Source organism: Idiotropiscis lumnitzeri, chromosome 15, assembly GCF_059441095.1.
Source record: "Idiotropiscis lumnitzeri isolate Australia: NSW breed Sydney's pygmy pipehorse chromosome 15, RoL_Ilum_1.0, whole genome shotgun sequence".
Lineage (NCBI taxonomy): Eukaryota > Metazoa > Chordata > Actinopteri > Syngnathiformes > Syngnathidae > Idiotropiscis > Idiotropiscis lumnitzeri.
The window spans coordinates 4819676-4845539 of record NC_142405.1 but is presented as its reverse complement, the minus strand read 5'-3'; the positions used below and the strand labels follow the sequence as shown (position 1 = coordinate 4845539).

General features: G+C 47.1%; 1 protein-coding gene across 1 annotated transcript in view; it reads left to right on the top strand.

The window, feature by feature from the left end:
- The window catches only part of shank1 (SH3 and multiple ankyrin repeat domains 1), a 37902-nt gene extending 12127 nt beyond the window's left edge, over window positions 1-25775 (top strand). The window contains exons 3-27 of the mRNA XM_088316069.1: window positions 3157-3360; window positions 3494-3565; window positions 3678-3786; window positions 4255-4409; window positions 4824-4991; window positions 5209-5325; window positions 5433-5510; window positions 5589-5655; window positions 5904-6073; window positions 6163-6287; window positions 6505-6668; window positions 7049-7162; window positions 7293-7368; window positions 14984-15066; window positions 15142-15266; window positions 15657-15792; window positions 15875-15955; window positions 16313-16321; window positions 16623-16649; window positions 16726-16782; window positions 16949-17064; window positions 17294-17417; window positions 18158-21581; window positions 21744-22631; window positions 23613-25775. Coding sequence (XP_088172195.1) covers window positions 3157-3360; window positions 3494-3565; window positions 3678-3786; window positions 4255-4409; window positions 4824-4991; window positions 5209-5325; window positions 5433-5510; window positions 5589-5655; window positions 5904-6073; window positions 6163-6287; window positions 6505-6668; window positions 7049-7162; window positions 7293-7368; window positions 14984-15066; window positions 15142-15266; window positions 15657-15792; window positions 15875-15955; window positions 16313-16321; window positions 16623-16649; window positions 16726-16782; window positions 16949-17064; window positions 17294-17417; window positions 18158-21581; window positions 21744-22631; window positions 23613-23691 — 6768 coding nt within the window. The 3' untranslated portion in view covers window positions 23692-25775. The remainder of the gene's footprint in view (window positions 1-3156; window positions 3361-3493; window positions 3566-3677; window positions 3787-4254; window positions 4410-4823; window positions 4992-5208; window positions 5326-5432; window positions 5511-5588; window positions 5656-5903; window positions 6074-6162; window positions 6288-6504; window positions 6669-7048; window positions 7163-7292; window positions 7369-14983; window positions 15067-15141; window positions 15267-15656; window positions 15793-15874; window positions 15956-16312; window positions 16322-16622; window positions 16650-16725; window positions 16783-16948; window positions 17065-17293; window positions 17418-18157; window positions 21582-21743; window positions 22632-23612) is intronic.
- The last annotated feature ends 89 nt before the right edge of the window (window positions 25776-25864 follow it).

The window sequence follows — 25864 nt, the reverse complement described above, 5'->3', positions numbered from 1 at the left end:
TAAACTTAAATCCCTGGCAAAAGCGAACAGACATAACCAATCACACCCAGAGCTGAAAGTCTGTATCCCAACACAGTTGCTATAAAAGCTCGCTTTTCCACTTTTTCTCTCTCTGGCCGACGTGTGCGATGTATTATTGATCCACCGCGTTTTTCTCCGTTTTTAAATGAATTCCATGAATAATTCACGCAGGCGCACTTGTTTATTCAAACAAATGGGAAGGATGGATAACTGGAAGACCAAAAAAAAAGATGGCCATTTGGGATAGGAGAGGGAGAGAGAGTTACAGCCGCAATAAAAGGAGGCGGCGGTGGCGGCGGCAAAATGGAGACGGACAGAGGTGAAGTGAGGCTGGCAGGCGCTAGCTGGCGTGATTAGAGAAGGCGCACATGGAAGAGGACGGCGGCGTAAATCCGCACAGGAGTCGTAAAAAGGCGTCATAAAAGCAATCATTTGTCTTCAGATTGACCTCATTTTCAGTCAATTAAGCTTTATAAATATATTGCCGGTAATACAAGTCAGTCTTGAATGCTTCTTTCTAGCCTGGCGTCCTAGCCTAGCATCCAAGTAATCAAGCGTCGACGAAACCATTTTTCCGCTTTGCTGCGCTACCATCCCTTCGCTGTCTTACCGATTTTTCCTACGTCACAAACGTCGTCCTGGCCAAGCTTCTACTTAAGAAAGCTAGCGCACAGCTCCGCTAGCACCTAGCTTGGCTTTGACCGATCACTTATTTTAGACTAACCTAGCCTGGCTTCACACTTAATCCAAACCAACTTTATCAAAAGTCACTTTTCCGTAATATATCCCGTGGAACGAGACTTGAAGGATTACGTTCTGCCAGTCGAGTCGATATTTGCCACTTCCTGCTGACATGCGCGCTCTCACCTTCACCCTTCGGAAGGTCCTTGGTCGTGCGTCAGCCTCGTTGCACGTGGCAGCTTATTCAGCCTCAATAAACTCTGGAGGCTCATTAATTGGCGTCGTAATGAGCGCGGGGAGTCAACGCTTTGATCCTGCGAGGACTGCAAAAGTATCGGGATGCCTTCAGAAAGTGGAGATTGTGAATCTTCCAGGAGGATTTCATACTTGTTTGCGGAAGAAGAATGACTGACGATTGTTGCAACATATAATGTACTGTTGTTTTTTTTTTTTTTTGTTTCCGGCAGATTTATGTAAATTTATGGGATAACCGTTGTCACGCTTACAGGATTTGAAGTCTTGGCGTCCATAAGCGACATGAAGCCCGTCACAAGCGAGTTGTATGTTCATGCAGCCTTTAAAAAAATAAATAAATAAATAAACAATCCTGTCTTTAAGTTGAATCGCACTTTTCCGCTCTCGTCTCTCCTCGCCGTTCGTCTTCATCCAACCATCTCCGACCTATTGTCTCGCTTCCTTCCTGTTGGCCTTTGAGTGCTGGCCAAGTGTTTGAGGGGGACGGGAAAACTTTAATGAGCTCTGTGGGGAAATAACCCCCAATGCACGCATGCACACCAAAAAAAAAAAAAACGACCATCATGTCACCATTTAAGTCCGCCGTTCGTCCGCGGAAACACTCCTTCCTTGCGTCCAATTGGTTTATTTTTAACATTTATTACTTCAGTCCTTCAGAAACATTCTCGCGCATCTCTGCAAAATCATGGTCAATAGAATACTGGCCTGACTGTACACTAGGGGGCGCTGCGTTGGATTGAAAATTTTCTCCAAATATGAAGACAAACACAACGTGGGGTTTTTAAAACACAAGAATGGAAAGTAATTGACAGTTGTAGATTCAAATTGAGATTTTTGTCATGACGCAACGTCAACATCTTTCTGAGCGTTCTTCATTTCCCGCTCGTCATGTCCTTAAACACCGAAAGCTTGCAAGCAAATTCCCATTTTTCGCGCATGATCTTTTTTTCTTCAGCGAGCTGCAGCATATCATGCACCCAACCGTCTTGCTTTTCTACTTGATTCACTTCCTGTCTCTTTCAAAAAATGGTCTTAACGTCATCGACACAAAGAGCAGATCAGTGCGGGGGAACTCTTTTCGAAAGAGTGTTGACAAAAACTGTCTGCGATGGGGTGTCCTTGATGACGAGGCGGAGGAGGAGGACGACGACTACGAGGAACTCGCCCGGCGTCTTTGATATGGGCCCTAATTGGCGGAATGGGGTGGATTTGTCAAATTCCCGGAGGGACTGCTACTCGATAGGCCGGCCGAAACGTCTTCTTCTGCTTAAGAAGCACCGTCGTCAGCGTTTTTATTTTCCTCGAGACGTCAACTGGAGAGCACAATTCGTAGATGTGTTTGTGTGTTATTTGCGCGTATGTGTGCGTGAAACTGAGACAAACTAATCATCACCATTTTCTCTCTGAATCATTTTCCCTCCATTCGAACCCCCACCCCCTTAGACACACACGCACACACGCACACTACACCACAACACACACTCGCACATAGTACCCCATCTCTATGGGAAGTCTCTATGGCAACAAGCAGCTTGCTCGGCTAATGAACCGGTTGCCGTGGTAACCGTGCTGGCTGTGCGAGTCGTTGAATAAAACCGAGGGCGAATGAACGTGATGCATACGCAAATCTTTGTGTGTTTTTGCGCGTGTATATGTGTGTGTGTGACAGCTATCGTGTGCATCCTATCACTGCGCGACAGTGCGGCATCGCCGTGACAACAATCGTCCTTCACGCTTTTTTGTGTTGTGACTTCTTCACTTTGCTGACAGAGCCTCTTTCAGCGTGTGCATGCGTGAGCGTGTGTGCGCGCGCGCGCGCGTGTGTGTGTGTTTGTGTGTGTGTGAAGCCACACTGTACATCCATTCATATTCTGTGCAGTGTGCACCTTCTTCTGTGGGCTTGATCTATTTTGCGTGGGCCGCTGTCGCCCCCTGCTGTACGGCAGTTGCACTGCAATTCAATTGGTCTTTTTCCTTCAAAATTGACTCGTTTTGTCCGTTTTAACCAGAACAGGATGTTGTTATTGTTCAAATATTAGTATTTTTAAAATATATTTGTAATTGTACATTTTTATTTAATGCTTTATTTCTGTAGTCTTTTTTTTTTTTATCTGTATATTGCGTTCATTCATCCCTTTCATTTCGATGAAACTATGTTACATTGTACTTATTGCGGTTTGTTTTGCTTCCGACACCCAGAAATGCCTGCGCTTCAACCCGGACGCCACGGTGTGGAAGGCCAAGCAGCAGGTGCTGTGCTCGCTCACCGAGTCCCTGCGAGACATTCTCAACTACGGCCTCTTCCAGCCCGCCACCGACGGCCACGACGCCAAATTCCTGGAGGAGGAGAGGCTGCTCAAGGAGTACCCGCAGTCCTTTGAGAAAGGGGTGCCCTATTTGGAGGTACGCGCACCAACTTCACATAGCATTAGTCTTCCTGAATTCAAGAAATATCGGTGAACAGCATAACTTGTGTGTCTAGTTTGACTTAAGAGGCAAAAAATGTGTCTTAATTCTTCCCTGCCTTGATTTTTAGTTCCGATACAAGACGCGAGTGTACAAGCAGACCAACCTTGATGAAAAGCAGCTGGCCAAACTGCACACCAAGGTGAGTAACCTCGACAAGCGGGTGTCAAAAAATTCTGCAAATGTAATCTGAAGCGTATGCGTTCGGGGGCGCCACTGGAAGTTTGCAATTGTGTGTCTCTGTCCACATGCAGGCCAGTCTGAAGAAATTCATGGACTACATCCAAACCAACGGTGTGGACAAGATGAGCAAGTTCTTGGACAAAGGCCTCGATCCCAACTACCAGGATGCTGACACTGGCGGTAAGCGGAATGCAGAAAAAAAAAATGGAAAAAAAAAGCCAACAGATGCGTGTTTGAATGCGGTCAATAATTAAAACTTATTACAAGCGCTTACGACTAAGTTATTACTTCGTTAGAAAGTGATGTCACAAGAGGCGCTGACTTGAGCAAATGCAAGGACATAGAAACAAATCGTCATGAACTTTGTTGAGCTTGTCATGCAAGCAGGTCGCGCAAGTGGCGTCACGTTGCTCTTGGCGCCTCCTGCTGGTGTCTGCGCTGGCGCGTTGACGCTCGCTTCGCGGTTGGTGTCACCAAGCGAGCGGGTGGCGACACATTTAACGTCTCTCGTCGCTCACAGCCTCGACAGTCGGGCAGAACACACACACATACTGTTTACACAAACACACATTCAGTGTGTGTGTGTGTGTGTGTGTGCTGTGGCTGGATGTTTGTTTGTGTGTGTATTTGCGTGTTTGTGTCCCGCAGAGACGGCGCTGTCGCTGGCGGTTCAGTGCGAGCCGGGTGGCGGCGAGCCCATCCGGGTGTTGGTGGAGGGAGGCGCCCACATCGACTTCCGTGCCAAAGATGGCCTCACGCCGCTTCACAAGGCCGTCCGAGGCCACCGCCATATTGCCCTGCTGGTAAAAACGACACCTCGTCAAATTCTAAATGTATTTATTTTTTCAATTTTGGCCCTGTGAAAGCCTTTTAAATAAATGGACGTTGTCGCACACACATCAAAAATGGACTTCATAATCGTCATCATAAGAAAATAAAAATATGGCTATCTTCATGTACATATAGTCTAATTAAAATAAAAATTAAATAAAATGAACAATATATATTCTTGTCATCATCATAGCATTTATTTGCGTAGTGCTTTTGCACCTGGAGAATAATTTTTTAAAAAAAGTAAAAAAAAAAAAGTTAATCTCAATCAGTATGGCACATTTTTTGCACACCAAAACAAATTAATATAAAAAAATAAATGATCGTAATCATCACCTGATTTTTTTTTTTTTTTTTTCCCATCTCCCTCATGAATGCGGACGCAGGTCCTGCTGTCTCTGGGCGCCTCCCCGGACTACAAAGACCGGCGTGGTCTGACGCCGCTGTACCACACTGTGCTGACAGGGGGCGACACTTCGTGCTGTGAAACGCTGCTGTACCATCACGCCAAGCTGGGCATCAGGGACGAGAACGGCTGGGACGAAACGCACCAGGTCTGCTTTGTCTACGTCTCTCGTCTCTCATCTTCATCTTCTGTCTGTGTGTGTGTGTCGTGTCCACCTTGTCACCGTCCGTCCGTCGGTCAAGTCAGCACCTGGTGGCGGAAAATTCAGGTAGTTTCATCCTCATCGTCATCACCAATCAATGAATGAATGAAGCCATTGTGCAACTGCTGTTGCGAGTACATGAGAGTGTGTGTGTGCCCTTCAGGCGTGTCAGAACGGCAACTCTCAGCACCTGGAGCACCTTCTCTTCTACGGGGCCGACTCCACCTCCCAGAATGCATCTGGAAACACTGCCTTGCACATATGTGCTTTATACAACAAGGTACATTTTTAATATTTTCTCTATTTCCTCAAACATACTTTGGTGGTCAAAATATTAAATATATGACAATATACGCACGTTGATTAATGTTATTTATTTATTTTCAGGAAAGCTGTGCTCGGATTCTGCTTTACCGAGGAGCCAACAAAGAGACAAAGAACAACAGCGGTCAAACACCCTTTCAGGTAATCCTCAACAAAATGTACAAAGCAGGAGAAAAAAAAAAACTTGCTTGCGTAAGACTTGTGATGTCGTTCCATCAGGTGGCCGTCATGTCGGGTCATTTCGAGCTGGGGGAGATCATCAAAAACCACCGGGATGCCGATGTAGGTCAGTCTTTTCTTTTGTTGGCTTACTTGACATTTTTCGCTGATGGGGGAAAAAAAAAAATAAAAATTTGTTAATGAACCGAATGTTCAGCAAGACGAGGTTTTGCTAGATAAAAACATGACAACCCAAACACCATCCTAACCCTGACTCGAACCTCTTACGCCCACCCCTCTCACCTGCTCACCCCCCCCCCAACTTTCACCACCTGTACCCCCAAACACTCAACCCCCCCCAACCTCACCCGCCAGTTCCCTTTGTGGAGTCTCCAAAGTACGCCCCCCAGAGGCGCGAGAGCACGCACACCCTGACGTTGCCTCACCCTCACCCGTTCCTGCGCGCCAACAGTGACAGCAGCATGAATTTACCCGACTGGATGGCCATGCCCAACTCGCTGAGCACCAACATCGTCTCCGTGCAGGTACCCGCCGGCAAAATCTTTTTTTTTTTTGTCCGACTTTGGTACTTTTCTAGATATTTAAAGTGACGAATGGATATTTTCCCTCGTAGGGATTCAAGCACACAGGAACCATCCGCAGCTCCAGCAGTCCCCGAGGGGCCCGGACACGATCCCCGTCCCGTGGCAGGATGGGGGACAAGGAGGACCGAAGCCGGCAGCCGAGTCGAAAGCAAGGGTGAGAGGAGAAGGACTTTTTCGATTTCGTTACAATTGGAACCTTGAAAGTCCAACCCATTTTATTTAGAAATTCAACTTTTCCTATTTGAGATCATGGAAACTGGAAAGCCAAGGCGATGTTTTAAGTCACATGGCAGAGAATAGACTTAGCCCACTCCAGTTGTCAGTGTCTCCATTTCACGTTGTTGTCTGTTTGAAATATCCGGTCCCTCCAGGCCTGCCGCCGCCGTTGCTGCCGTCGGCACCGCCAGCACGCAGACGGCAGGCCAGCGTCGGCGTTTGTACAGTGCCGTGCCGGGGCGCGTCTTCGTGGCCACGCGAGCGCACTCGGCGCAGGGGGAGCGGGAAATCAGTTTCAGCAAGGGTGACAGGGTCAAAGGTGAGCATTGATGCTGAGCCAATGAGTGGCTTTATGTTGTGTAAAAAAAAATATACATTTTGAAACATTTTTGAGCTGTCTTTCAGTCAGAGGTTTTCAATCCTGTTCCTCGAGTACCGGTTTTCCATCTCTCCCTGCTGCAACACATTTAATTGAAATAATCAGGTAGTCAGCAAGGTCCGCAAAAGCTGGATAACGATCCTGATCATTTGAATCAGGTGTGTTGCAACAGGGGCAGGACAGCGGCCCTCAAGGAACAGGATTGAATAAAATCACAAATAGCCGTTGAGCTCCAGGAACCATTTTTGCGAGTGGCAGGATTGAAATCCGAACAATCCTTTCTGTGAGGGTGACATGCCGCTTTTGTGTGTGGTCGGCAGTTTTGAGCGTGGGCGAAGGCGGCTACTGGGAGGGAACAGTCCGCGGTCGCACAGGCTGGTTCCCCTCTGATTGTGTGGAGGAAGTCTTGCTTCGAAGTCAAGAAGGCAGATCAGGTCAGTTTTATTTATTTTTTTATCTTTATGGTTTTGTTTGAACCAGAAAAAAAAAATCTTATTTTTCACTCATTTCACATTTCAAGTCAAGAATCTCGCTCAGGTCAGTTCATTGCGATTCTGATTCCAGAGAGCCGTGGCGAGCGTGCTAAGCGTTTGTTTCGTCACTACACGGTGGGCTCCTACGACAGCTTCGATGCTCCCAGGTAAGAGAACGTCTCCGCGCCGCCACCTACCGTTCCACGGGAGCGCGTGCGTTCATGTGTTTGGACACGCATCACATGCTGAGTCACTCTCAGCTTCATGTTGTTCCTGTGATGTGTTGTGACTGTGGGGCGCTGGACACCGTTTCCCTGGAGGAGGTACCAGCTGTTTGAGGCTTAGCGTGTTGGCGAGGGAATGCGGGAGGGGGGGCTATGCGCCATGCCATGCCAGCTGTTGACTTAATTTCAGGTTGACTCGTACGTCTGCCAGTGAACACTCATTTCCAAGTAGAACACTTCAAGTGCTGGTTAATTGTCCCTAAAATGATCCATTAGCCGCTAACTGATGCTGAGCTACTGCTAATATGCTAATTAAAAAAAAAAGTATATATACTAGTACTGACTAGATGTAAAATCCTTACAGATTTGCCTCGCCTCATTGTGTGCTCTAGTTGCTGTCTTGCTATACGTTAGCATGGCAACTGCTAGCATGTTAGCAGAGCTGGCCACTTGACCCTTTTTTGGCGGTCGGTCCCCCGCTCTCCAGTCGTTATCTCTGTACCCTTCCGACCTCGACCCTACGGGCCTTATTCTTAAAAATTGTCATAGCTGATAGCTTAATATTTATTTATTTATTTACACTGATCGTGTTAATGATTTCTCACAATGAATAAGGAACAGATAGATATCAATGAGCAACATTTTATTTCTATAAATCACTGTCGGTGTTTACATTTTCTTATGATTAGTTCTACAAGATTCCTAGAAAATCACAATGTCGTATCATAGGTAGGCTATTTTTTTTCTTTTTTAAAAGAACAGGCCTGCTGGCTACGTGTTTGGGGAGCACCACATTGGTGATCCTGGGCTACACCAACGGCTAGCATGTTAGCATTGCTGACAAATTGTCATTTGTAATCGTATCTGAAAAGAGGGAAAAGTTTATTAATCAGCCTTAGCGCTGCCATGTTGCTATTGGGCTAGATGTTAGCATCTCATCTTAGCATGGTTGCATTTTAATCATTCCCATTCAAAATAGTCCCCGACAACAGAACAAGATGTCAAGTCCTTATCAATGTGGCTACTTGAGATTTTGCTATGTGTTAGCACAGCAACTGCTAGCATATTAGCATTGAACATGAAATATTAATTTATCCTCTGAATATTTTTTTTTATTTTAAATGATCTCCACCTCTTATTTCCTTCTTCCTCTTCTCCGGCTAAGTGTTCTTGTCGCTAGCAATATATTTTATTCATTTCAAAATGCTTCTCGTCACAGTGGATAATTCAAGCGGCGGCTTTTAGTCAGCCGTGGCACACAGGTCAAATCCCCCGCCGACGCTCCTGTCGTCCGTGACCGTTGCAGCGTCCCTGCGTTGTTTTTTTAATTTTGCCGAGAACACCCCCAATGCACTTTTTAATTGTCCAGCCATCAGTTGTTCTTTCTCCCCTGTGGTGTCTTCATCTGGAGGCCACTCGCTGAAGGCCAACAAAGGGGACACTTTTTCCAATGCAAATGTACCAGGAAGTCCACTTTGAACATCTTGACTCTGAAGTGTACTCCGCACTTTCAATAATTTACATTTCAAATATGTCACAAGTCAGCAGTGATGTTCCTGCTATCACATTTCCAGCCAGTGAGGGGGCAGCATAGCTCTAGAAAGCAAGGTAACGCACCCTCAGTCAGTATTCCAACAAAGAGAAGCTTATTAAGATCCTAAACAAGACTGCCGAATTCATCTTGTGAATTTGAAATCTTTTGAATTGTCTGCTAGCTTAATGCTAGCCAAAGACGTCGTGCTAACGAAGAGCATTGGTGTCGTGTAGCAATTTAAGAAATATTTGAACACAAATGGTGGAGCAACACATCTGGACAGGTAATTATATCAATACTCTTTAGGATGTTTTTGGTTCTTTAGGGTGAAAGATGAATTTTGCTGCAGGTTACTGAAGAGTTGTGCCCGCAAAGCCGCATATCTGTTTTATATCGCCAAGCTAACAACAAAAGGAGCACAATGTCTATTGAATTGCAGCAAAATATGATTTCTTCACATTCATTTTAATGAAGTCATCACTTTGTGTTTTTTAAACGTCACATTTGCATCATCTAATATTGTCCAATCAATTCTGAAAGGATAAATATTATTGATCTGACTGACAAATTAATCTGCCGATAGAAGCTCTTTTGAAATGAGCAAAAATCGTCTGATTTTTTTAAAATTTTTTATTTATTTATTTTTTTGCCTATTTTTCCCCGAGTTGGTTTTTATTTTTTTAATTAACTCATTACAACATTTGACAAAGAACAATTCTTTCATATTTTTGACAATTTTTCTCTTTTCTCTCTCGAGGTATAGTACAACAGTGATTCATATCTTTTTTGTCGTAAGCGTTAATCGACCAAAAAAAGTGATTTTATTCACTTTCTATTTTTTTCTATTAATGGGTTATCAGAATTTAATTTTGCCAAATATCTGAATCAAAATTAGCTTAGAAGAATCCATGTCGGGACCTAGTAAACATATTTTACTGTGAATATTTCCCCTGCGAGCTGTAAATGAGCAATTTGGGGCGCATTATTGTCGACCGTTCCCCGAGGGGAAACTTGCCCCCACCCACCAAGCAAATGTCGTAAAGCGTGTCCTCGTCTGACCTGCCGCTGGCCCTCCAATGATCTCATGCAGAGGAGATGAACAGCCCGCATGTGTTCATGCGTTTAACGGCTCGCTCCTCATTGCCAAAGAGAATCAGTGGCCACCATGTTTGCCTACTGGGCAAAATCGCACAGACCTCGTGGTGGTGGTGGTATATTTTTTTTTTCCCAAAAGGTGAGCATATGCTGCATTGGAGAAAAATGGGAATTTGCAGCTTCGGATTGAGAATCTTCAATCGCTTTGTGCCGGCTCACCCCAAACAGCCGTTGGCCATTATGGCTCCGCTTGGTAGAACTCGAAGCCGATCTGGACGGACAGCTGCGTGAGGGCCAGGGGTGGGGAGGCGGCCATCTGGCGAGGCGGGCGCACGTCCAACGTGCCCCACAGACCGCTGGGCGGGTATCTTGTGGGCGCTGCGCTTTGGGAACAACGGTGGAGTCTCGCTAATCAGCTTCACTTCATCGCTAAGGAAGTTATCTCGGCCAATTTTTGTCTTGAGTTGCGAGAAAAAAATATGAAAATGATTTCAGCAAACTATTTTGTTCTAAAAAATGTTTTTTTTTTTAAAAATGCTTGTTTGATTCGTGGGTTGTAACTCGCCGAAAAGAAATCCAAACCCTGGCCGGTTGCACAAAGCCCCAATGTTGGATCCGTATCCCGATTTATCCAAAGTGCCGGATTTCTTCCAAATTAGCCTTCAAAGATTTCCGTCGCTGTGCTGAGAGGGGCAAAGAGACTCATGCAGATGGAGCTTTGATATGACTTCATAGTCTAATTGTCATACCGCAGAGTCCTTGACGCTTGGATGGAAACTAGCCAACCGCACGCACACACGCGCGCAGGCAATATGGGGGGGGGGGCCCAGTTAAACCAGTAAATAAAGTAACAAAAAAAGCAGAGATTTTTTTTTGTTATTGTTTTTTTTTTCAATAAAAAAATGCATTTTGGAGAAAACACTTACAGTTAAAAGAATGCCTTTGTCTTTTTTGTATATATATATAAAAAAATTTATTTTTTTCCCTCACCCCCAAAAAGTTGGATTATCTAAAAATAAAGGAAAAAGGAGAGCAAGAAGTAAGATGAAAAAAGTCTCATGAAAGGCATCAAGAAAATACTGGACTTACTTTTTTTAGAGGATAAAAGACGAATTTGCAAAATATCACAAATTAAAATTAATAGAATTGCAAGAACCGATTCTTTATTCTATTTTAAAAAAAGAAAACATTTCACTGTCCCAGATGGCAGTTTGAAATGACTTCATAGCAAAATTGTCGTACCGCAGAGTCCTTGACGCCTGGCTGGAAGCTGGCCAAACGTGCGCGCACGTTCACAGACGCGCGCACATTGTAGCACATTCATGCGAGAGGACTGCCATGGTCTGCGAGGGCGAGAGATGAAAATAAAAGCAGGGAAGCGGGAAAGAGGAATGGAAGGATGGATGAAGTCAGTAGGGGGGGGGGGGTGCAGGACGGAGGGGGGTGCGCGATGGCCTCGATGGCGGTCCACTCGCTAGTCGGCCACTGGGACTGAGATGAGGATGAGGATGATGTGAGTTTCCGCCGCCTCTTCCTCTTCTTGCTGTCTGTCCCGTTCATGTTTGTTTAGAGGTGACGTGCACGCATGGAGACAAAATGGTGGGAGGGGGGGGGGGGGGCGTACAAACGCGAGCGTATCAGTTGCATGACAATGGATTTATTTGTTGGCAAAATGTTTCTGGGGAATATAGAGTTGAAAATTATATCAATAACTTCTACTATATTTGTTTTGCTAAATTTGACAAGGTCTCAGAAATTTTTATCCATTCATTTGATGATTGATTAGTTGTCAATTAATCGTTTTATTTTTGCATCGATAATGGAATCGTAATCTCTAAACCTTTATCAATTCCCGTCCCTAAGCATGATATTGTGATTTTTGTTCTCAATCATGCTGTTTTTTTTGGGGGGGGGGAATTGTCTGCAGCAGTTAGCCGTAATATCAACATTTTTTGCGTGTCCGTTGCAATGAAAATGTGATATCGGCAACAATATTGATATCTGAGTCGATTATGCATCGTAAGACGGTATCATAATTTCGATATTTTGTCCTACTGTTGACTGTACAAGTTGAGGAGTAATTTATGATACAATATTTTCTCGTCAGTAACGTTGTCGATATTTCCTAGATGACTTCATAAATCAGATAACTGACGTTTGTCCTCATCCGTCTGTTAATTTTGCATCCGTCTGTTAATTTTGACGAAGACCAACGAAAGGTTGATATCAGCCACAAAATCGGTATTTATCTTGACATTCCATCCTGATCCGATACAAACATCCATATTTCGCCCCCTCACAGACGAACCTCGCTGTCTTTGAGCCAATCACATCTCTGCGTTTGTGTCGTATGACATCATCACAACAGTCCCTTGACAGTTGTCAGCAGTTTGGATTTTATGTTGCCAGTTTTTTTTTTTATGAATGGGACTTCATGACAGTGAAGTGATTTTGAATGCATGTACGTGCGTGCGCGCGGGTGTGCGTATGTGTGCGTTTGCATGGAAGGCCCCGCCCCTTTCCTTGCAGAAAGCCAGTCACCTGTCTCCAAAGCATCTCCCACCTTCCTTGCGCCACCTCCCTCCATCCCTGTCGCATCCAACGCAGCTCCCACTCGCCTCCCTGTCTTTTTAAGCATGAAGGGGCTGGGGGAGTGCGGCCCTCTCCCACTCCCGTCCTCCTCCTCCTCCTCTTCTTCCTCCTTTCCTCCTCCTCCTCCTCCTCCTCCTCCTCATTGCCGTTTGCCTCTCGCCGCTGTCGAGAAGGAGAGGGAGGGGAGGAAATGGCGGCGGGGGCATGCGGCGAGGAGGATCTCTCGCGCTCCCTCTCCCTCTCCTCCTCCTGGCCGATGCTGGGCCCGATGAATCGGAGCATCTGGTTCATTTACAGGTACCCGTCCAGCCTTTTTTTTTTTTCTTTCCATTCTTGCGTCGCCGTGGTAGCCGGAGGCGAGAGTCACATGCCTTGGCGTCATGGCTGGCAGGATCGATTGGAGCGACTTGACAGATGTTGCGGCGCCTGGATTTGTTTTGATTGTGCGTGTGTGCGCGTGTGCGCGTGTGTGAGAGGCACGTGTGCGAGCGTTTCATTGAATGAACATGTGTGTGAGAGCTGCAAGCTCCGTCGGTGTCACGCCTCTGTGGATTGATGGCACTGCGCGTGTGCGCCGTAATGTTGTTGCGTGTTTCTCAGTGCATGCGAGCCTCTCTTATGCAGTCGAAAGCAATCTGTTGTAGTTCCGCCTTCCGTTTGGGCCGATTTTCAATGCATTTTCCCCCCCCGTGAGCTAAATTATCACGTTCCTACGGTTTGCACGTAAAAGTCACCTTTTGGCATCGTCAAATGTCCCCTGAGCGCAAAAATAACTGTTGTTGGAAGTCATACTTTTAGATTTGTTTTCACACACTATGAAGAAAAAAAGGCAACTCAAAGGAGACTTGGAAGAAGTGAGCTTTAATATTATACGTTTTCTCTCAGAAATGAATGTTTCAAAGAGGCGTACATACTCAAAGAAATCTCACTTGAGGCAATTTGTTCCAAATTTGGATGTGCAGTACCCTTCCTTGGCCAGCAGGCGCCGTTGGAAAAGTGAGCTCAAGCGCGGTACGCTTTTGCAAGATTTCTTGCTATTATACCGCCTTGCATGATAGAAATGCGACAAAGTCAGGAAAGTTGCTGAAAAGCGAGTGTGCAAAAAGACAAAACCCTCATGCTAATATTTTTTTGCAGCATGCAAATCTGCCGCCGGCAGGCGCAGTAGGTGAAAAAAATGGGCGAAGATGAAACATTTGTTTTAATTTACTTGCTTTTACTGATAACTTCGGCCTTGCGCAAATGAAAAAAACAGAGCTACTGGAAATAAGCTAGATTGCCGTAAAGCTCGTCTGACGTGAGGGCGTAAAAAAAAAAAAAACAGCATCATATCGAAATTAGAGCCTTAAACAAAATTGCACAACGATTGGTAGCTTTATGCTAAGCTGTCAAAATTTTGGAGAATTTGCAGGAAATTTAAATCATATTTTAACTGTCGCTATATTCTTATCTGCGCAACTTTTGAAGGATGTACGGATTTAAAGGAGGTGTTCTCTTAGCAGTATATATCTATTTCTTTTACCTGCACAATTTTTATGTGATTTACGGTAGTCTTATTTCTTTCCTCCACAGCGTTTGGAGGGATTTTTTTGTTCGTTTTTATTTTTCCCACACAACGTTTGCGAGCCGTATTTCAACCTGCGTCACATTTCAGAGATTTGCAATTGACTCATCTAAATTATCGCATCTTTTGGAAAATGATGGTAGTCTTATTTGAACCTGCACGTCATTTTTACTAAGGTGCTTTTTTATTTTTTATTTATTTATTTATTTATTTTATTTTTTTGCAGTAGCTCTATATTAGCACCAGTTGGGTAAACCTTTTTCCTTTGTTTCCGGATTTGCATTTACTAAAGGCGATTGCTGGTGGGTATTAATAACTCTTGTTTTGAGGTGTTTCTTTTTTTGAAAAATAAATAAATAAATAAATGAAGCAGAGAACTGAATTAAAACCCCCATTGAGAGCAGACTTTGTTGAAATTGAACCGGGCTGATAAAAACATCGCAAAGCCTTCAAACGTGTTCGACATCAATGCAAACATTTATCTCCCTGGTTACTCACGATTTTGTATTTTTTATTTATTTTTTTATGTGTGAGACATAAAAAGTCTGTTTTTGTGCATAATGTGTGTGCGTGCGCGCAAAGTTGACAGCATGATCAAAGTGTCTCATCAGATGCTCTGACAATTTTTTATTTTTTTTCCCCCCCAGTGCGCTGTGTGTAAGGCACCGATGCCGTTTGCAGTCTGTCAGTCCTGCCAGCTGGTGTAATAAATTAATTGACAAAGATGAAAAAGGACATTGAACGTGTTGTGTACGTCTTGTTGTTCCCACCAGCGACTACATCATCAAGGAGAAGACGGTGCTTCTGCAGAAGAAAGACAGCGAGGGCTTCGGCTTTGTGCTGCGAGGTGCCAAAGGTGAGGAAGACGAGCGCAACGCAACGGGAAAAAAAAAGAAAATGACGACGATTTTGCTTTCTTGCCGATTTGCAGCTCAGACTCCCATCGAGGAGTTCACCCCGACTCCCGCCTTCCCCGCTTTGCAGTATTTGGAGTCGGTGGATGAGGGCGGCGTTGCCTGGCGGGCCGGTCTCAGGATGGGCGACTTCCTCATCGAGGTAACCCGGAGTCCATTTAAAAAATCGACCCTTTTGATGAGGGTTTGCTCATAAAGTAATGACACACGTCGTTAAAATAAAGACGATGTTATGAGTTGTAGCAATGCGCTTTTGTGTTTAATTCAGCATGATACAATAATCGCATCACATGGAAACAGGCACAGCTTCCTCGTAAGGCAAAGTAAAATTGATCGTTCCTTGCAGAGGATAAAGAATGTCTGCAAGTAATTTTGGATTATATTTTTGACACTGATGCTGTTTGTTAGCATGTCTATGGGGTTTTGCATTGATTGTTAGCATAAAGCTAAAGTGACTATCCCAAGGCAAAGCTTTGTGGTTGTTTTAAATAGACGTAATTTGAAAGAAGAACGAACATTTAATGTCTTCCAGGTCAACGGTCAGAACGTGGTGAAAGTGGGTCACCGCCAGGTGGTCAACATGATCCGGCAGGGTGGCAACAGCCTGATGGTCAAGGTGGTCATGGTGACCCGCAACCCCGACATGGAGGAGGGCGCCCGCAAGAAAAGTAAGGCGTCAAGAGGGGGTGACAGAGATGAAAGAGGCCTCGTGAGTGACCCCTTGTGGCCGCCGTTGTCCTTGCATTGCAGTCCCGCAGCAGAGCAAGAGGCTGAGCGCACCCGCCATAGCCCTGCGGTCCAAGTCCATGACGTCGGAGCTGGAGGAGATGGGTGAGTCAACACACCCTTTTTTTTTTCTTTTTTTTTTTTTTTTAAATGGGTTGTTGAACTGACTATATTTTGTAACGGTTTAATTAATCGGTTTAATTAATTTGTGACATTGTGAGGCAATGATGATTTTTTTTTGTTTTGTTTTTTTAACACAGTATTTATTTATTTATTTTTTTGATTTATAAAATTTTTGATTGCTATTAGGCAAGCGATGCAGTTGCAGATGTTTTTCCCTTCCAGTCCTATGGGTGGCAGTAATGTTTATTGGTTAGCAGGTTCCAAGCATCAACTTTTGGTGGACTGACAATTTCTTCTATGTTTTTGTCCCCACGCGGTGTCGTCGGAATGTTTCAACAGTGGAAAGAGGTGAGAGAAGTTTTTATTTTATTTTTATTTAGTTATTTATTTCCTTTAATGTTTAACTCATTCACTACCAGCCAAATATATATAAAAAAAAAAAAAGGATCTTTGACGTCTTTAGCCGTCAATGGCAGTAAATGCGTTAAGTAGTGCATGTAAAAAGTGTCTTGGGATAAACTTGAGTTATGTGCAAGACAGTATTTGCACCCAAGTGCATGTCCCGCTCCAGGGAACGTTATTAGTATTCCGCATAACGATGCTGTCATGCTCCCGCCAAAGACGAGTGTCCTTTTTGTCCTCCTCGCAGCTGCCACCCCGTGGAAAAAAAAGTCAGGTAATCTGGCGTCCACTCTTTTATTGTTTTGATCCCGATGGCGTGCGCTCACTCCACGCCGTTCTCCTCCTTTCAGAACTGGAATCGTCCCAAGTGGCTGAGAAGAAGCGGACCGTTTATCAGATGGCTTTGAGTAAGGCCACGTCGTCAGCGCCATCTTCTCCCGCCTTCCTCGTCCCGTCTTTTTTTATCCCCGTTTTGCCATTTTGTGTCGCCGCTGTCCCCCTTTTTTTCCTGTTTCACCGTCTTGTGCGTTCCCTCCTCTTTCCTCTTTCCTCTGTCCTCACTCTTCCTCTCAGATAAATTAGATGAAATTCTTGCAGCGGCTCAGCAGACAATCAGCACCAACGAGGCGGCGGGGACGCGGGTACAGGGGCCCAAACGGGAAAGGGGACGTATTTTCTATAGCAACGAGGTGTGTGCTCATTTCACCGTTTTCCTTCTCTTAAAACTACTTTTCTGCATTCCTTCTTTCTTTGGTTCCAGTCCAATACTGCCTTTGAATCCACTTTTTTTTTTTAGTTCTTGACTCCAATTATCGGTCGTTAATTAAGTTTCCAAGTCATTTAAAAAAAACAACTTTTGGCCCAGTATGTTTAAGCGAGAGGCAAGCTTGTGTAATAAATCAACGTTTGCTCTTTCAGCCAAACTACGCAGACCAGGCGGGTCTAGCGGCGGCGGCGTCCGGCCTGGTTCTGGCCTACGAGCGGGGCCATTATGCCACGCCTCACGGGCCCCCGCACGGTATGCTGCGGCAGAAATCCATCGGTGAGGTGGTTTGTTTCTTCTACCCGTCCGTCCGTCCTTCAGTGCGTCCGCCTGTCTGTCTGTCCTCTGGACCCGCTTGGGGGTCCTCGCTGTGCTGGTCTGTGTGTCCGTGGCCCTTCCGTGTCTGTGTGGAAAGGCCATCGTTGTGTTTTTCTCTCATGTGCCTGTGCTGTGAACGAAGTAAATATGATAATTATGGTCTACATGCAAACACTTGAGCAATAATAACGACTGTTGTTGTCGAGTTGCTGGGTGCGATTTAGGAGCATTGCAATTTATAGTTAGTGGAACCACTAGTGTTTTCAAATTGTGTTTTTAACTGTTTAACTTTAGCAATGAACAATGTTGAGGTATGCCTCATGCATCATTTTTTATCGTACATTCTTAATGAAGTCAACCACAAAGACTCAAACACAATAAAAATTAGTTACCCACAATCTGTAAGACGGACAATATTGACTTTGCTTTGCTTCTCTGGAGGAGTTGCAGGGTTTCACACGTCGTCTTTTCTCGCTACATTTCACTCTCTACTGCTTCTGGGTTGTAACATGACATCGTAACACAAATTGACTTGTAAACTAACTGGCCCAAGACTTGAGGACAGACTTGAGGACAGACTTGGCGGTGAGTAGACGGGCAGGTAGATAGAGACAAGCATCCTCAGTTTTCCTGTGCCTGGTTTAGTGTCCTTAGTAAGTCAAATTCAACTTCTCTGGTTTCTTCTTTGTTTGTGGTTCCAGGCGTGCCGGAGGAGGAGAAGCAGTTCCTGCATCCTCCGGCTATGAAGTTTGCTCGCAGTCTATCAGTGCCCGGCCCGGATGACATCCCGCCCCCTCCAACCACAGCGCCGCCGGACCCTCCCTTTTCCTCTGCACCGCCCCTCGGTTGGAGAGCCAAGGCGTCCCACCAGCCCCCTGTCTCTGTGTCGCAGTCCTCGGTCGCTTCCTCATACTACCAGCCCTACTCCCAGGCGCTGCACTTAACCCAAGTGGGCCGGGAGAGGGCAGGTGGCTCTGCAGTGGACCACTCATCTTTCTATTCCCACGTGGGCGCCCACACTGCCCAAAGCAGGACTGCTACACGTAAGGTTGCCTATACCGGAGAGCCTATCGGTGGTGGTGGGGTTGTCAAAGCAGCTGGTCTTCGGAGAGGCTACAACAGCGCCATCCCCCCATCCAGCATTGCGACCGTCATGCCGCAGCAACAGCAGACAGGTCAACCGCAACGGGTAGAGCGCAGCATAACTGGAGCAGGGGGTCCTAAGGGCGGCGCCCGGAGAGGCAAGGGTCCATTAGTGAAACAATCGAAGGTGGAAGACCTGCGAGCAGCCCAGGGGACACAAGGAAGCAAAGTGGAGAAGAGCTCCATTCCCATCCCCACCATCATCGTTAAGGCGCCGTCCACCAGCAGCAGCGGCCGTAGCAGTCAGGGCAGCAGCGTGGAGGCCGACACCCCCGCCCCTGGGGAGGCGGATGACTCCAAACCCCCCCATGGTCCTCCTCCTCGTACCCCTGCTCCTCAGCCCCCTTCGCCGCCCTCTGTTCCCGCGCCGCCGCCTCCTTCGCTGCCTTCCATGCGAGCCCAGGATGGGCTGGACTTTACCAGCCAGTTCGGGGCAGCCGTTGTGGGCGCAGCTCGTCGGGACCGCGAACGCTTTCACGAAGCCCGCAGGAAGAGTGCCTCCTTATTCATGTCCGCAGACGAGGACATGGGCCTCGGTAGTGACCCCATGGGCGGACTAACGCGGGTTCACCTGTCACAGCAGCAGCTCAACATGCAAGCTGAAAGTTCCAACTCCAAGCTTCGCCCTTCAAAGTCCATCGACGAGGGCATGTTCTCCGGGGACACCTTCATCCACCACACACGCAGCATGCCTCCAGCCTTTGGCCTACCAGAGTACTCCTCACCCGCCCTGGACTATCAGCCCAAATCCGTTCCTGCTGACCTGTACACCGCTGTCGGCAGACAGCCTGCCCCCTCCTCCACTTTCATTCACCCCCTGACAGGAAAAGCTCTGGACCCCACGTCGCCACTAGGGCTCGCTCTGGCAGCCAGAGAGCGTGCCCTCCGGGACGACAGCCGCTTGAGAAGGGGCCCGGAGCGCCCCTTTGTCCGTCAGATGTCCAGCGTAGTCTTCCCTTCATCGACCGTCACCTCCCAGCCGGTGTCATCCTCTGCCCAGTCCTCCAGCTCCTACTTGGTTACTTCCTCATCCCTCGCTGCCACCACGCCTTCTGTCGGACGTCCACCATCACCGAGAATTCTCCGAGGGGGTGTGTGGGCTGAGGAGGGGGGCGGCAACGGTGGTGTTGAGAGAGAACGGGAAGGGGGTGGCGCTCGCGAGGGACTCAGAGTTCGCTTCTCGGAAGACAAAACCGTCCACACGCACCCTTACCAGTCCCAGATACATCAGCCTGGCTTCAAGGAGAGAGAGCAAGAGCAGGATCGGGTGAGGGAGCGAGTGAGGGAGGCCTCTAGAGAACGAGAGCGGGAGAAAGAGCGGGAAGGCTACATTAGGAGGGCTGAACAGTCCACTAATGAGCAGGCAGCCCAGCAGCCTCGGCGGCCCTCATTTCTCCGGATGGAGAGTCAAACCGACGCTTACATCTTGTCCCGCACCAATACCTCCACTCTACCGACCAGTTCTCAGCAGACGACCAACGCTACTGGGAACACCGGCTCCGGCCTGATGGTTCTTCCACCGCCCGCTCCTTCGGTGGATGCGGATGATGAATTTGTCTACGCAGACCCCCTCCCACCGCCGTTAGAGTTTGCCAACAGCTTCAATAGGGGATACTCACAACGCCGGCTTCTCCCCAACCTAAGCCAACAGAAGGTACCTCCGCCTCCCCCACCACCGCCACCACCACCTCCGCCTCCACCTGTCCAAAAAGAACTGTTTGGAAGCACCTTTCCCACTCATACGCCCCTGCCTTCCCCCCAGGCGGGCGACTCCACGGCCTCCAGCCTCACGTCTTACGACAGCGAGGTAGCTAATCTGACGCAATCTGCTCACTCCCCCTCCCAGACATCGCCCAACCCACCTCCTCCCCATTCGCCGTCTAACCCGCAGCCCACGTCAGCAAGCGGACCCCCACCTCCACCCTCAGTGTCACCACCCCCGCCTCCCGGCTCCTATCACAGACCCTTATCCGTGTCCCATCCTCACCACCTGTACAACAACACTCATGCTCCTGGGCGCTCCTCACCCACTCCCCCGCTCACTGTAACACCACCCCCTGCCTACCGGGGCCCCCCAGCCCTTTCCTCCACGGCTGCCACCTCTGCCCCTGTGCGGGGCACCGCCTCATTTGCCATGACCACAAGCTGTGCCGCCACCACCACCGCTGCTGCCGCCACAACAATCACCTCCACACAGCTCTACCACGAGCGAACGCATGGCACATACACCGCCCCGATCCAGAGCACCCACCACAGGACAAGGGAGCGCCACCGTCCACCTCCCGCCGCCAAGAAGGGTGAATCCCAGGAGACAGTGGTGGACTCGGGCATAGAAGAGCTAGACAGCCGCAGTAGTAGCGACCACCACTTGGACAGCATCTTGGCCAACGTTCGGGCTGACAGGTTGGACCGAGGGGAGAGGGGAGGCAACCGGTTAGCAGGCGGGACAGCGGAATCTGCAGAACGTGGGGATTTTCTCGAGTCGTACATGAGTTACCTGGACGGGCAAACTTTTGAGATGCAGAATGCCACAGCAGCAGTGTCAACCTACCCGAAAAGCACCCGGTTCAGGGAGGGAAGTCGAGGGGGTGAGCTCCATAGACAGACCAGCACTGCCCCTGCGTCTTTCCACTCTCACAGGCGAAGAGACGACCATGAACAGGAAGAGGAGGAGCTCGAGGAGGGCGCTACGACGGAAGACGAAAGCGCCCAGGATGGGTACGGGGTGAGGGACATGCAGAATTTAGGACGTCCCACCTCACCTTATTTTGAGCGCCCACGTACTCCCGAAATGAAGCCTCTCTGGGGAGTAGGGCAGATGGGCGGTGACACCGGAGGGCAGTTCGGTGCACTCTTAGAGGGGAAGAAGATTTACCCTCCGTCGTCGAGTATGAAGCCAAACATGATCAATGAGATGGGCAGCAAACTGCAACAAAGAACCAAGGACAACTGGAGCAGCCAGAGACCACTGAGCAGACACAGGTACACCGGCCTTTTTGTTGCTCCATGACCTTCAGATCAGAGGTGGGGGATTCGAGTCACGTGACTTGACTTCTAGTCAGACTGTCGCTAATTTTACCTTAACATTTTCTTTGATCACTCAGTCAAAACCAATTGACTTGACTTTCTCTTTTTCATCCGCAGATTCTCTGAAGATTCAGCCTCAGCTCTGAGTCCTCCGTCGGCTCGCTCCCCGTCACCATCGCCAATCTCTTTATCTCAACCTTCCTTGTGCCCTTCGCCGAGCCCCGCCTCCCAGTACCCCAACTGGGGGCGTTCGCCATCCCCTCAGCCTCCCGCCCCCTCACAGCCACCCCGTTCACATTCCCCGCTGTCTCCGACATCATATTCCCCATATCCGACTTCCCCCAAGCACAGACCCGTCTACCGGACCAAAGCGCTCGAGTTCCAGTTCATCCCAAGCCGCGAGTCCCGCAAGGACCCTCACATGCTCCAGCGCAGGCGGGCACCCAGTCCTCTGATCTCCCCATCAGAGAGGCCCAAATTGGGGCCGCCCCGTCCCTCGTCCCTCCCTCTGCTTCCCACTTCTCCCTTGTACAGTGCCATGTACGATCTACGGGGTTCAATCACCCCACCCTCGCCCGGTAACACTCTTGGAGACCCCTACTTCTCGCCCTCGCCACCCCTCTTTGCACCTTCCGGGGCCCCCCCTCCTCCAAACTCGACCTTGGTTGTTTCCCGCTCTCTTTCTCCCACTCACTTCCTGTCCGGGACGTCTTCGCCACCCCTGCACCCACTCCCTCCAACCACCTGTCTGAGCTACCCTCACCTGCCGCCCCCGTCTCCGACCAAGCCCTTCGCCTCCAAGCCGCTGCCCTACTGGACCAAGTACGACGTGGCCGACTGGCTGGGCTACCTGAATCTAGCCGAGCACCGAGAGCGCTTCCTAGACAATGAGATTGATGGCACCCACCTGCCCTCACTCACCAAGGACGACTACCTGGATTTGGGCGTCACCCGTGTGGGCCACCGCATGAACATAGAACGGGCTCTGAGGTCGGTGATTGACAGGTATGGCTATAGATTGACTGATGCGAGTGAGGTTGTTATGGTAGGTGATCGGCTACGGTCCCCTTTATTTCAGGTTTAGATTCAGGAAGGGATTCATCCCTAAAGGGCAATTTGCAGGATTTTAGACATGTTAGTATCCTTCTTGTGTTCTTTCATCCTAGAATTACTGTACTGGCCTATACTATGTTTGCAGGATAAAATGGGGACTTTTGACCAATTTACCGATACTTCCAATGTCTAGGAATTTCTTCCATCCATATATACAATCTTTAGAGCACTTATCCTCAGTAGGCTCGCAGCCATCGGCGGAGAGGGGCCACTGGCATCCCCTGAAATATGATTGCATGTTGCAGGAAGTGACATTTAAAGTTGGGTCACATGTCTGTGAGGCGAACCTGCTAACTGCTGATTCACCATGCTCCCAATCACCAATTCAGACTCCAAACTTCAAGTCTTGGCTAACTTTCCAAAGAGAAGTGGCCTCCACCCTGGACTAAAGTGTCTTCGATTAACGTTAGAATCATGTTTTGGGGATGTAGCAAGCGTGGCATTTGAATTTGGATCTTTTCTGTGTGAGGCAGACATTGAAATCACTTTTTCACTGTGCTGCCCATATTTGAAACAAGGATTAGCCAATCCCAGCTAACTTTTGAAGGCTTTGATTAACCTTAGACCCATGTTTTGGGGATATAGAAGGAAGGGACAATTGACCCGGATCCTCTGACTGTGAGGCAAACCTGCTAACCACTAATACACAGTTATATCAGTCAGACACCAAATTTGTAATTGCTGGTGAAAGAAGTCTTCACTCAATCTTAGAAGCATGCTTTTGGAATGTGGGAGGAACGGAGATTCAAACCCAGATCTCCTGGTTGCAAGGCATGCTTGCTTACCGCTAATCCAATCTTAGGGAGCACATTTTTAAGTTGTGAGCTAAACAAAGCCGCAAAGTCCGTCTTGTTTTTTTTTGGTGTCCTCCAGGCTCTCCAGCAGCCCCTTCCCCATGTCGGTCCTCTCACCTCGAGACGAGGGAAGGATTGATGACGGGAGTCGCAGTTGAGCTGGCGGTAGAGGAGGAATTCACTCGCATAGGTTGGTGGAAGAAGTCGGTGGATTGACCCAAAAAAGTCGCGGAAGATGATCTGGTGTCCCAAAATGGAATCACCGGGATATGTCAGGACCAACTAAGGGCTCCCCCGTATGCGACTCGCTCATCCCCAAATACCGTTTGGCAGCGCTCGCAAGACTGACCAAAGGAATGGTCCAAAATCCAAAACGGGAGCCGGAGAAGGTTTTTGGTTGCCACTGGAGAATATTCCCAGGCTTACCTCAGCGCTGTGATCGACATCCGACATCACTTTTAATGACAAACGTACAGACTGGTCACTGTATCACGTTGTAGCATAAACAAGTGCCCAGACCCACAACATCAAAAATGGTACACACACTATGGAAAGTCCTTTGAGAGTTTAGTCCGTATCGTAATAGTGCGATGAATTGTCCATGTACTAGTATACTTTGGCCTCATTATTAAGGCAATTCAGCACACTAGTAGAACAAGTGTCTAACTAATGACGCATTTTCCGCTTCTCCCTTCGATTGCTGCTGACATTTCTGCACATTAGTAGAACAAGCAAGTTACTAGTGGGGCAAAAATACGCTCTATTTGGCAACCTTATGCTTGTACTACTACTAATACTAATGAAGCGCTAGATTTTAACTCATAGAATTTTATAATGTCACTCACAGTACTAGCGGCATTCAGTTGTTAATTAGTGTACAGTTTGCCTCACTAGTAACATGAAGTTGTTCTACTAGTGTGCCCTAGTCATTCTACCAGTGCAAACAAATCTCATAAAAACATCGGAAAGCAGGAGTGGAAAAAAATGTCACTAGTAAGAACGTCATTCTACTAGTGCAACGTAGTCACTAGATCCCGGTTGGTTCTTTCTACTTATGTGCTGAATTGTATTACTAGTGGCTGGAAATAGCATACTAGTGCGTTGACTAAGTAGGGCACGAGTAGGACAGCTAATAAAAACCCAAACGGTTTACACACACAAACACACTTACATGCACACACACAAAACACTTTATGGAACGTATACAGGTATATAGAGTATATAATATATATATTGAAGTATTTGGATAATAAATACTGAAGAAGATTGAGGACTTCTTGTGGGGCAAAGCCACTCCATGGATACAAACTGCCATGTCCTGCTTTCTTCCCATCCCGGAGGACTCCTTTTACTACTTGGAATCTTCGTACAACTTTTTACCAGGCCGGGCGACGGACATCGTTAGTGGGGAGATTTCATTTCGCCGTCGTCCTTACTGTTATTCCCACGTACGCTTTGAGTACCAGACAAAGTATTTTTGCATTCAAGCATATTTCAAAGTCTTTTTTTTTCCGCTTCCACGCTTGAATCCTATTTTGGAAGTGTAGCGCTGAGACGCTAACATAGCGCTAAGACGCTGAAATGCTAATGACGTAGCGCTAGTTGAAATGGAGTTAAACTTTAAAAAAAAAAAAGGGCTCTCGCTATCTCACGTTTTACATCCACGTTTATTTTTTTGCCTTTTATGGTAATATTGGCGTACTTTGCTGTAATTGGTCGCCGAGGGATGATTGAGAATAACAATAAGGACGAATGAAGCTAATGTGGTTTTAAGATCTATACAGAATCTTTTGTCTTCCAAATGAAAATGATTGTGTTTATTTATGATTATTGTTAACGCCGCTGCTTTCTTTCCAGTTAGAGCCCTGTATTAATTGATTTATTTTTGTTGACCAGCACGTTTTTATGCAAAAACATCCTGCCTCTGTCACCAGAGGAGAGCTGCAGGAACATTTTACTCGCTTTGGACTTTCTTCTTCTGACAAATCATAACTAGACTCCGTTAGATAAACATTTGGCTCAACTGCATAGAAAGCATTTTTTTGTTTCTTCTGTTTTGTTAAAAGATCTTTAAAAAGAAAACAAAGATTATGAACTGTGGAAAGACTTTGCTACATAATATATACACACAATGTATATGTGCCATGCATATACACATTCCTATAAATATATGAATATAAAGTGTTTTAAGAGACAAATTGTTAGAATTATAATAAAGATGAACAGGTTTTAATACATGCGCTTTTAATCCCTTCATGAAAACAGTTTTTGTTGCATGTGCACATTTTCAGCTGTCAATTAGATATTTTTAAAAATATATAAAAAGGAAAT